Source organism: Chelonus insularis, unplaced genomic scaffold (assembly GCF_013357705.1).
Source record: "Chelonus insularis isolate UGA/USDA-ARS -01 unplaced genomic scaffold, ASM1335770v1 contig_56_pilon, whole genome shotgun sequence".
Lineage (NCBI taxonomy): Eukaryota > Metazoa > Arthropoda > Insecta > Hymenoptera > Braconidae > Chelonus > Chelonus insularis.
In genome coordinates, this window is record NW_023276648.1 from 151,735 (window position 1) to 164,637 (window position 12,903).

General features: G+C 37.1%; 1 protein-coding gene across 2 annotated transcripts in view; it reads right to left on the minus strand.

Annotated features, from left to right (window-relative positions):
* The window catches only part of Nrx-1 (Neurexin 1), a 763,150-nt gene that overhangs the window by 22,857 nt on the left and 727,390 nt on the right, over nt 1-12,903 (minus strand). For both annotated transcript variants that reach the window (XM_035088915.1, XM_035088914.1), the window contains one exon: nt 373-490. In XM_035088915.1, coding sequence (XP_034944806.1) covers nt 373-490 — 118 coding nt within the window. The remainder of the gene's footprint in view (nt 1-372; nt 491-12,903) is intronic.

Here is a 12,903-nt window from a genome sequence, read left to right on the forward strand (position 1 = left end):
TGGTAGAAATTATAAATTACCGATGAAAACGCAATTCAAATTTTTTCGGAGCAACAGAGCATGATTTTACCGATTGATAATCTACGTCATTGATGTGTCATGATTATGATAATGAGTTCAAAATTAATTAATAATTTATAGAAGACATTAAAAAAAAACATCATCTTATTACCAATACAAATTCATAATAATGAAGAAAAACTGCTCTAAAGAACCCTAATATACAATTTCGATAATGTTACCAAAAAAATTAGTACAATTACTACGAAAATAATTAAAATCACTACAGGTGCTGATGTTTATATGTTTTCTACGTATGAATGTGATATTTATCAGTTTTACGACTAGAAAATAATTTTTGAAAATACATGCCTGAGTTGGGATCATAAACTGGTGTACAATCATCATCTTCATCGTCACCAACACAGCCACTTCCTGCTCCCGAAAAAATAAGATCGTCCATTATTCCTGGTGTGCCAGATGCAGGTGTCTAGAAAAGGAAAGTAAAAATTTACGGATACTTTTATTTCTTTAAAGAAGGCTCTAACTTAAAAAAATTTATGATCAAGATGTTATAATACTGACAATGATAAATAATTGTATACTATTATTTATTATATCCTCATAAATTTCGTTTAATTAATAATAAATGAAGAGGACATAATGATCGAAATATAGTATAATGAAAATTAATGATAAATTATTTGATAACATGATAAAAACATGAAAATAACATCAGTTTTTGGTTATTTACATATCATTAGTGATTATTTTGTAAACAAATGCTTATATCTCGCGAACGGTAAGAGATACGACGAAAATAATTAAATTTTCAGGCAGTTTTTATGGGGGGGTCGTACTTTTAACCCTCAACTGTTTAGTACTTTTATGTTCAAAAAAATTCCATTTATCATCAATATACAATTCACTTTTGGTAGTAATTAATGAAAATTCAATTATTTTGTTTCTAATCAATTCAGCATTTAGCAAGGATATCCACTCTTATGAACAAAATAAACTAAATTATCTTTTCTCCACTAGAATAATTCTTTTGTATATGTACTGTATTTTTAGATTTTACATTGTAATCATATTCCGCTAATTTTAAACGCTATTCGAATACTCTTGCGTTTGCCTTTTTTGCAGATTGAAACCAGATAAATGGTTTATGATCAGTAACTAACGTGAATTTATGGTACAGGAAAATTTTTTACTGCATCTAATTTCGATAGATTAGGTCTTAACCCTTTATTATTAATAATATGATCCGGATAATGTACGTCACTGCGCCAAAAATTCATATTTATCTAATTGCAAATCAGCTTTACGTAAACGTTGCATTAAATCATCAATTCTTTTTCCATGGTCATTAAAATTTTTCGCCAAAACTCCGATATTGTTTAATAAACAAATATCGATATACCTTGTAACCCAGGTAAAATCGCAATCATTTACCTTTAGAACGCTGCTAGTGCATTTCTTAACCCAAACGGCATACGTTTCAACACCCAATGTCCTTCTGGAGTTAAAAATGTCATCTTATGGCTATTCTTTGGATCCATCTCAATCTGATGATATCCGGAAGCCGAATTAAATACAAAGAAATACATTGAACCGTCTGATTGATCAAGAATATCAGTTATATTTGGTAATGGATAAACGTCAGTAATAGTTTTTTCATTTAATTTTCAGTAACGTATGAGGACGTGCCATCTTTTATTACCTTGCAAGCCTGATTTTTTAAGCACGATTCAAACTAGACTTTTATAAGAAGACTAAAAATGCCCAATCATGCCTGTGTCGAGTTCCTCTTCAATTTGCTTTTCAATTTCTGTTCTTGAAAACTGAGGTGTAAAATACTGTTTTACAGTTATAGGAATATCTGAAGTAGGAGGTATTTTATGATTGTATACATCTGTTGACCCTCATGGTTTACCTGGAATATGAGACCGATCTGGATATTTTTCCAAAATTTTTCCGACATGTGTTCTTTTTCCTTCGCCTAAGTGGCTTAATCTCAATAACATTATAATTTTCTCAAATCTCTCATCATTATCGTCAAAATCTAATTGAGTTTTAATTTTACAATTTCTACTCCAATATTCTTCTTGATCAATTCTAGAATCATGTATATTCACCATTGACTGTATAAATGAAGTAGGAATTTTCAATCCCACTTCATTCTTAGTCGTATTAAAAACCTGCATATAAGCACGACCATTATTGATACGTAGTAAATAATCTCGAACAATTCGTCGAAGTGTGCGCGGAAGAGAAATAGATCGAGGAGATTAGGCGCATCCGCGAGAAAGTGAGATAGAAGAGAAGAGAAGCGCGAGCAGTAGCACCGATGACCAATAGACAGACTTCTACACTCCATAGCAGTAGTAGGTAATTACAACCAGCGCCATAAAAACATAGGCCGTAAACTTCAGTAACCACACCTGGGTGTTGTCTGAGCATCTAGGCACAGGCTGTAGGCCTGCAATCTTCAAAGGACACCTGTAGTCTGTGGATTAAACGGATAGAGTACTTCAAGTTACTTTGCTTTATTTCATTTCTTTTATTATCACTTTTAGTTCATCTTCAACCTTCAGCTTGAATTATATTTGATTTTATTTTGCAAACAATCTACACTTGTCTGGTGTCCCTGTCAAAATACGTATGACTCAATTTACCAGAGGATGATCAAGAGAGTCATGCTTGAACATTACCATTTAACTTGTAGCGAGAAGCGCCACTATTCTCAATAAGGCAATAACTCTTATTTTATAGCTACAAGACTGGCCAATGCTCAAAGGCAAAAGGGCGGGGCCTACAGCGCGAGAACCCCCCGGAGAGACTCGTAAGGAAGCCAGTCATCGAACATAGGTATCGATTGACGAACAGCACAAGCAGAGCGGACTTAGTGCCTGTAGATGAAATAATAAAGCGACAATTAATAATCCATAACCGTAACAAACTTGTTATCGCGAATTATACGGAAGAATAAAATCTAACAATTCACCGCGATAAAAGTAACGCGACGATTGTATGTTGGGCGAAAAAAATAAAATTTTGTTATTTTTCTGAATCATTGAGTGCATTTCTACGGGACCTTTGCGAAAACCCAGTCACTCAGCTACTCAGAAAGATCAGTCGAGACGTTCTTCAGACTAGAGGGAAAGTTTAACGGCAAGATTGGGAACTTGTGGGGCAAACTGCATGCACGGTAGAGGTCTTTCTTATCTCGAGAAGTAACTTTATGCCTGGCGTTATAATTTTCCTTATGAAAGGAAGAATCATTGAAAGAAAAAAAAAACAGGAAAGCTATGCATGCTGGTACAAGCTGAAAATTGAAAAAAATTACGAAATATTAGTCATTAGATAGCGACATAAAAATATTTTACAATATGTTAGTCATTTAATTTCTGCCCCGACAAAGCATGCTTGTTTCTTTTGTGAAGAATTAAATGTAGGAATTAGTCATTTTTCGCAACTTTTGAAGACAAAGAAACGGTAAACGGCTAATTGAAGATTTTAGAAACAAAGGTGATTACAAACATAATTTGAATCTTAGTCTTCAATGGAATACTCATGAGGGACTTGTCTTGAGACGGCCAAATTCGAATGTTAGAAAATAGCTATTCGATTTGGCTTATTGTTTCTTTGTAAGACATATATCAACTTTTTTCCACCAAAATACATTTTATTGTGTTGGTATTGTTTCATTTCTCTCAAGAGCACGAGCGGCTATATCTTTTCATTCAAAAACAATAAATTCCATTAGTCGTCCAGTTTGTCCCATCCCCTTCAAAATTTTTAGGTTCAAAGAAACCAGATCCTGTTTTATTGAACCCGGACCACGAGTCTTTGTGAAATGTAAGGATTAAAGGGGTTAAGAGCAGGCTCTTTTCTTGGATACTGGTGGAGATGTGTGTCTTCTCAGTCTCGACGCCCCTCGACCACACATGCACAAAGAGATAGACACGTTGTTCAGACTCTAATTAAAAGAAATTGGTAGAGATTATGTTAGCTCTTTGAGGACTGTAAAATTAAAAATCTTTGGAATCAAAATTATGTTCCATGTAGTGGATTTTGATCTTCCTGTAGCGGGGGTCAGGATCATTGGGAATTATGTTTTCATTGAAGAAGCTGCAGAAATATCATACTTGCGGCAAACTATCATCTTTTCCAGTAATCCTCAAATCGACTACCCTTTCTCACTTCACTCAAACAATAGATACACGTCATCTTGGACAATACATCCTAGAACGCGAATGGTAGTGGAGTTTCCTATCACCAACCCTTGTCTCAAAGAAGGATTCTTACCTAGGACTAACCTTGGTCCTGGCATCGATTTTGGTAATGCAGTCGTCACCGCATCAATAGGAATGGCTAGGGCTTTAGTAATTAATGTCCGGAATGTACACCAAGAGATCACTATCCCTTCTCAGGACTTAGAGGATTTTGAAGCTTATCACGACGACCGTACCATCGATCTTGATGACGACTCGGACAGTGAGTCCGAAGAGGCTCCTTTGTATAACTTTCGCGACCGTGTGGCAGAGATCATGAAACGAATAAATCTTCAAACTCTTGCGCCCGAACACCAGGCCCACGTTATGCCCTACGTGGAAAACTACCCTGACATCTTTGACTTACCAAGAGACGAGGTAAAGAAGAAGAACATCGTAAAGAAATTGAAAAACGAAAACAAGCACTCCGACAGCGAAAAATAGTAAATTCCTCGCGATCACCTTACAACTTGTCACTCGAGATCGTTCCGAAGTAACTTGACGCTCAGGGAAGAAAACGTTGGCGACTAGTAATCAATTTTAGAGCACTCAATCGTAAAACTATCGGAGACGCGTACCCTCTTCCTGATATTGAAACCATCTAGAGTCAACTATGGGGAGCAATGTATTTTAGCGTGTTTGATTAAGCCAGCGGCTTCCACCGAGTACGCATGGACCCAGCTCACAGCCATAAGACCGCGTTTTCATTACCAGACGGTCATTATCAGATTGGGAATTTATACGCATGCCTTTCGAGTTACAAAATGCCCCCGCGGAATTTCGAAGAATGATGGATTCTGCTCTAACGGGTTTGAAAGGAACTGAGTTGTTTGCTTATCTCGATGACATTATTATTTTTGCTAGAACTCTCGAAGAACAAGGTAAAAGACTCGGTGGATTATTTCAACGACTCAGGGAAACTGGAGTCAAATTGCAAACTGAGAAATGTAAATTCCTTTGTAATCAAGTAAATTATCTGGGTCATGTTATTACTGCGCAAGGAATCAAACCTGACCTTGACAAGGTTTCAGCTTTTCAAGCCGTTCCTTAACCTCGTACTCAAAGGGACGTCAGCAAATTTCTCGGTCTTGCAAATTATCTACGACGTTTTGTTCTGGATTTTTTTGAACGAGCTGAACCATTAATCGATCTTACTAGCAAAACTCTTAAGTTTGAATGGAACGAAAACGCAGAAATAGCTTTTAACGATATCAAAAAGACACTCTGCGGACAGACACTTTTACATTATCCAAACCCTGACCTACCTTTTATTTTAGCAACCGATGCTTCGGAAGTAGGTTTAAGTAGTGTTTTAAGTCAAGAAATCAAGGTAGAAAATCCAGATGGTGACGCTAAGGGAAAAATCAAAGAACTGAGACATATTGCATTCGCTTCTAGAGTATTACGCGGTGCAGAAGTCCGATATTCACCCTAAGAACGTGAATGTTTAGCTCACGTATTCGCAATAGAACAGTTTAGGCCATATTTATACTCTAACCCCTCTTTGTGCATACAGATAGTGGGTGTATTGCGTGGTTACAAAACGCTGTACAACCCACTGAAAGACAGATGAAATGGATGGCTTTATTAAACAGCTATCAGTTTAAGGCATTTTGTAAGAAAAGAGTCGGAGACCTATACACCGATGCGTTGACTTACAACAACCGCCTTATTGACGATAATAACACCCCAATAGTCATTCCATACATAACTGAACAGACTAACGTACCTAAAAAACCACGTGGACGTCCTCCGGGAAGTAAAAACAAACCTAAAGTCATTCCAGTGACGGAGACAATCGCTTCTCGATCAAGAAGCAGAAAAAAACAAGATAATGAGACTTCTGAATCAGATTTACAGACTCAAAAAAACGCTAGAAAAGCAAGAAAAGCTAAAAGAGCAACTCCAAGTATAATAGAGCTACCTAGAGTAAAGAATACAGATTCGACAACGATGGAAACTATTCCGGAAGAAAAAGCCATAGAGATCGAGTCTCCAAGTCAGTCAACCCCGACTATTGGCGAGTCTATTCCAATGGATCCAACCCCTGCAGCCCCTTTATTAGACACTCCATCTAGCGTTCCATCTTCAATGACTTTACAAAAAACCAGGCCCAGACATCTTACTTCAGACTCCGTTAAAGTAATAAAATCTTCAATTGCACAATTTGACCAGTTTATAAAAGACAGCTCCCTAACTGACGGTACATTACTTGAGAAAAATGCCGAAGAAGAAATAGACGATGACTTGGACGCAGAACTCTCTGACGACTCTGACATAGACTCAATAAAGGGTGAAACCGACGCTAAACAGCCTCCAAATCACTTACCCATCGAAATTTCTCCCTTTTCACCCGACATTCGGAATGAATTCGACCTTACTCCTTTTCAGGACATGTATTGGGATAAAGAAGCCTATCAGGTTCTTGATTCCTGATGTTCCTTCCCCAAGCGAAAGAAATATACAGGCGGACCTACAATCTCCTACAGACATTATTCCTCCTCTCCTGGAACCAGGAGGGATCGTAATCTCATCTGAGAACACGAGCTTCTCTTCTGAAACCCCAGAGGAAGAAGCACCTTGTCTTACAAAAGTCTCATTCCCTACTGAGTCCCTCTTTATCCCGAATTTGTTGAAAATTATTGAGACACGAGATGGACTAACTTACGCTCGCGACAACATAGCACATTTCCTATTAGCAGATTGCGAGTTAATACAACCCGTTTCAAAACTCCTTCAAGCTTTCAGATATATCTCAAAAGAGGATCTTAAGGCCGAAAATCCTTCTCCTGGCGACGTTTTTATCACACTTGTAGGAAAGAGGCGTGTGTTTATTGTTTCCATTAAAAAACATCACTTTGATAAAGCCACACCGGAACAGGTTATCAGGTCATGAGACCGCCTGCGAGCTGCGTTAGCAAAATTTAATATCCAGACGCTTCGAATAGCGGCCAACGGCGACGATCTTGGTGAGAACATTAAACAATACGGCATCAAAACATTCGAGCATTGCCCTATTGAAATTTTTTTGACTCAAGGAAAAGTTGAATACCCTGAGGTCAATAAACGTATTGAAATTATAAAAGAAAACCATTGTAGTTTAATAGGTGGGCATAAGGGTGTTGTAAGAACGTACGAAAGAATTCGAGAACGATTTAATTGGCAGAACATGAAGAAGGACATTTATAAATTTATAGAAGAATGTAAAATCTGCCAAAAAGAAAAACTCTCACGTATTAAAAATCGCCCCCTATGACCATTACTGATACACCTTTTGAACCCTTTGAAAAAATTTTAATAGATAGTGTCGGGCCATTGGATAAAACCCCCGATAACAACGTTCACATTCTAACCATACAAGATAATTTTTAAAAATTTTGTTGTGCCACTCCTCTCCCAGATATTCGAACGCAAACAATTGCAGAATCCCTATTAATCACTTTATCTGTCCTTATGGATGTCCAAAAGTAATGTTATCTGACAGGAAGACATCCTTCACCAGTAAATTATTAAGTAATCTCGCTAAAATTCTTAAAATAGATAAGGTGACCACGTCTGCATATCACCCCTAATCAAACGGGGTTCTTAAGAGATCCCATCACTCTCTTGTAGAATATCTGAGAGCATTTATTACTCCTTTTAAAGATTTGGATAAATATCTACCGATGGCAATGTTTAGTTATAACTTCTCGGTCCATAGTAGCACAAAATTCCCCCTTATGAATTAGTATATGGCAGACTCACACGTGCTCCTACATCTTTTCCTGATTTTTCAGAAATAAATACTTACCCTGAAGCTCTAGAAAAATTAATTCTTCGTTTAACAAAATCGCGTTCAATCGCGAGAGGAAATCTCTTAAAAGCAAAAAATAAATCTAAAGAACGTTTCGATGAAAAAGTTCATGAGGAAAAATTTGAAATGGGTGGTTTCGATCGAGCCCAAAAAAGAACTCGACGTAACAAACTAGATCCCCACTACATCAGCTCTTACGAAATTGTCGATATCACAGAACAGGGTAACTATATTCTGGAAAATCAGGACGGTACACATTTCATGAAACATCCTAGTAGAATCAAGAATTTCTCTCTCCCGGTAAATTAATAACTTAACTCAAAATTTTTTTTTTCCTCCCTTTCCCTTGATTTTCCCTATAAGAAAAATTCCAAGAAAAAATGATGAAGAATAACGCCTTCTCTCTTCATATCTGGTTATAAAATCAAAATTGAATTCAAACCTCTTAAGAAAGCACTCTAAGAAATCCACCGACCTTCTGTGCTTCGTTAATCGATCATCAGACCCTCCTCCCCACTCCACGGCGGAACGTAGAATCGTGGTCCCAATTGGGCAGAAATGGAGGCTGTTCGAGAGGGGGGGGAGGGGTACCGAAGACCCGGATGGGTCGGAAGTGCTTACTAGAACTCATGTATCACATATGGACGTGATTCTTAACCTTTTTCCTGGCTTTAATTCTAAAGAGAATTAACTCCCTTTTCTTCTACTCGGATTAGAAAAATTGAGGGTATGTTTTCACATTTGACATATCAAAGGAAGAGACAGAGACTACATTCTTTCCTTTCAATTTTCCTTACTCCCCTGTTTTACAGTCATCTTTACTTAAAAGTCATCTATTTAAACAGTTTTTGATTTCAGATGGAGTATCTTTACTCACTATACCTTTTAGCAGTGCTCTTGCTTTCTATGGCGAGCCATTGTTATAAACTTGAAACTTTTAACCACCGTCCCAGAATTTACTATGCAGAAAACAATAACATAAATCTAGTTCGAAAAACGTGGAAGATCGTTTCAACCCTGGACGTCTCAACGCTCATCACAGCTCACCAACATGATTGGACGACTTTTCAAGAGCAATATGAAAATTGTACAAGACTGTTAAATGAAAAATGGTGTCAAAATCTCTTACAACCAGACTCTATTGTCTCTGAGATTCTTCGAAGAAGCCAATTATCAACTTATCTTCGCCAGCTGATTAAACGTACTCCTTTATACATCCAGAGGAGCAAAAGATTACCTTCGTTCGGTGTAATAGGCACTGGTCTCAGGAAACTCTTTGGAACCATGGATTATAATGACTTCGAACACCTTTCTCACGAGATAGACAAAATATATCAAGACCACGCCAGCATCGTGCATCTCGTCAACAGTTTTACCTATATTATCAGAGCAGAAGTCAACACGCTTGTTGACCAAGTCAAAGAAAATAATCACGTAATCAATAATTTAATAAACGACATCAATGACTTGAACGTAGACCTTACGAGCTGGGAATCTGTGTACAACTTAGAGCAGAGCTACACTCTGTTTGGAATGAAGTTCTTTAGGACTTTGCAACAACATAACTCAATCATGAGGCAAGTCATTCTAGCTGTGGAAGAAGCCAGGAGAGGAATCCTCAACCCAATTACCATTTCATTAGCTCAGATGACTCAAGCATTGGCGCATATCGAGCAACAACATTCAGATTTAAATCCTCCCCAACCATTGGATCAAATCGACCTACAAACCTTATCTGAAATCTCAGAAGTTTATGCACACGACTCGGTCAATATTTTGTGACAGTCATCGAGATGCCATTTCTTGATCAGCAACTCTGGAGAAATTATCATCTACTGCCATATAAGATCCCTGAACAACTGGGTAATACTGATTCAACCCTTACTATCATTCCAAAAACAGAGTATATTACACTCTCGGATGATGGAGAGCACCATTTCCACACCACTTAAGACTATTTGAACAAATGCACGCCAGCTGGGAAAACTATTGCATGTTTTCCTTCAAAAATGATTGAATCTTCGAATAACCGGCTCATTTGTGAGGTAGAACTCTTATGTTATCCTTCTAACGATACTCTCAGGAAGTGCAAGATACATTTGATAACTGACACAACGACCATCTGGACTGCATTAGCTAAACAAAACACTTGGTTATTTTCTACCAATAAACCAGAGAGCTTCCATATCATTTGTAACAATCAGATGATCGAAAACATCGAGTTGACTGGTAAAGGAATCCTTCATCTTAATCCTGGTTGTATTGCTGAAAACCAATATGAGTCAATTTTGAGTCTTAACATCTCCGGCGTACTACCTTCATTCTCACTCAATTTATCTTTTCTATTACCCTCTCTTTCTTTATTACCAGACTTATCAGTCTCAGTATTAAACCAAACTAATTCAAAATCTGACAGTTTTGATGCTACAGGTGCGTGGGGGGACAGCTTAGATCAATTGGAAGACGAACTCAATCAGATTTCTCTACGTCACCACGAAATCCAATCCCATAATATCTGGAAGTAGAGCATCACTGGCCTAGGGGGTCTCTCACTCCTCATGGTGGCTTGTTATTTCTTCTATAACAACTTCTATCGCTGCAAACCACTAGCCTCTAAGACCAAGAAGGGCCTGAGACAACGGCGAGGCGCTGAAGTCCCCTTATCTATCATAATCCTTCCTAATGACACACTTGTCTCCAACACGGTAGCAGAGGGAAAACCAACTGCAGGCACTGAGGATCTGCCTATAGGTACTTCAAGAACAACCGCGGGTATTGTAATTGCCCCGAGTCCGGGTTTTGAAAACGAAAATTTATATATAACCTAACGAATGCGGATACCTATTGTTTCATTTTATGTTTTTATAAACTATTTCTATAATCAATAATTTAATGAGAAAATAATATACATATTTTTGTCTGAGCCTAATAAGGAAATAAAAAAACATTTAAAAATCTATTTAAATTTGACGTCACATTACCTAGTGACAAAGTGAATTGTGCTGATGCTTACATTCTTGAGAATCATATAACTCGCGACCGTGTAGGGTATCACAACAATACACTCAGTACTGAAACTTTTATAAGATTAATTCCTCCTTTCTTTCAAATTTTACAAATACATAAGGGTATTTAAATAACCACATCAAATAGATAGTTAGTAATAAGGAAGATTTTACATATTCACCCAAAGTTTTATACCACTATATATATATTTTTATCTTTTATTCTAAATTGTTAAAATAAAACTTATAAAGAGAGTTATTTGTGAGTCTTGCAATAATCGACAATGTCATACTACGCGGTGGCAGAAGGGCGTAAAATTAGCATCTACCCCTCATGGCATTATTGCCGCCCCCGAATTGCTAACTATCCCAATCCTATATTCAGTAAATTTTGGAATTTACAGTAAGGTTTGGACCTTATCCGATGCCCGTAACTTCCTCATAAGTCGTATATACCCTATTTTAGACCTCTCCAACCTTATAAAAACATCCCTATTTCCTCGAAATGAAATAAAAAAAGTTGTAGTCTACCCGGATGGAGCCTGCACAGGAAATGGTACGTCCGAAAGCAGAGCAGGAATCGGTGTCTACTTCGGAGAGAATCACCCCGAAAATATCTCTAAGTTCATCCCCTGGAGACACACCAATAACGGAGTTAAGTCGAAGCCATCATCCTACTCTACGAGTCCTCATCACCTTCGAACTATACGACGTACTCATTTACACTGACTCACAATTCGTTGTGAACAGCATCTACGAATGGTTACCTGGGTGGCATCGCCAAGGGTGGAAAAATTCCTCTGGTCAACTAATCGTCTACCAGAAAGAAATAAAATACATTTACACCATCATCAGGCAATATTGCATTACCATCTACCACGTATGGGGTCACCAAGGGAACAGAAAAAAGTTGTTATTTATCTTTATATAGGGAATTTTTAAAACTACTTTTTCATGAAATCTTTGCACTCATTTTTAAAGTATTTCAGTAATGTTAAATCTGAAGTGGCGATTTTTTAACTTCGGTCCTGCAAAAAAAAAATATTCTTGATCGACTCAGCATCGAAAATTGAATTACTTTATTTTTTGATTTTTTTTGAAACGATATCTTTGGTGTAATTACGACCTCTGGCACGAGTAATAGATTTTGTTCCATTTCATACGTTGAGAATGCTGACCTCGTGAAGTCAACTCTTTTTTTCATTTTAATATATAAATAGAACCCGGTATTTCTATTTTATGGGTTTTGTTTACAGCACAATATCTCTAAGCACGTTTATTGTTCTAAAAAACTCGCTATGAGAGCGAAGAGTGCGTCCGATACGCTGTCTCTCTTGGGCTAAGTGCCAGACCCTCAGCGCCTCGATTTTTCTTAACTTTTACAGTTTGCGAAATCTCAAAAAAAGGCTAAGAACTTTTTGTTTCTAAATTCCATACTTATTTTTTTTTTTTGAAAAACTGATTTTATTACCATAGATGCCGAACTTGAAATGCATTTTTTGCGAAAACTGCAATAAATGCGAAAAAATGTTTTAGACAATAGTTGTAGATTTTAACATTTTCTACATTTTCTTTTGAACATTTCCTATTCTATATATAATAGTTTACGTAAAATAATAAAAAAAGCGGCTTTTGGAGCAATCTTACTTCTTTCCCACCCTGACGCTAGGTTCGCAACCCTCTCAAAACTATCCCTAGTTAAATTTAGCATACCCAGAAACATTTCAGCCAAGTTTAGCCGAGGGCGAGAAATTGCCATTTCAGGTCTAAGTTGACTGTACTTAAGTTGCAATTCTTCAGGATAATGTGATGGACATTATATCACAAG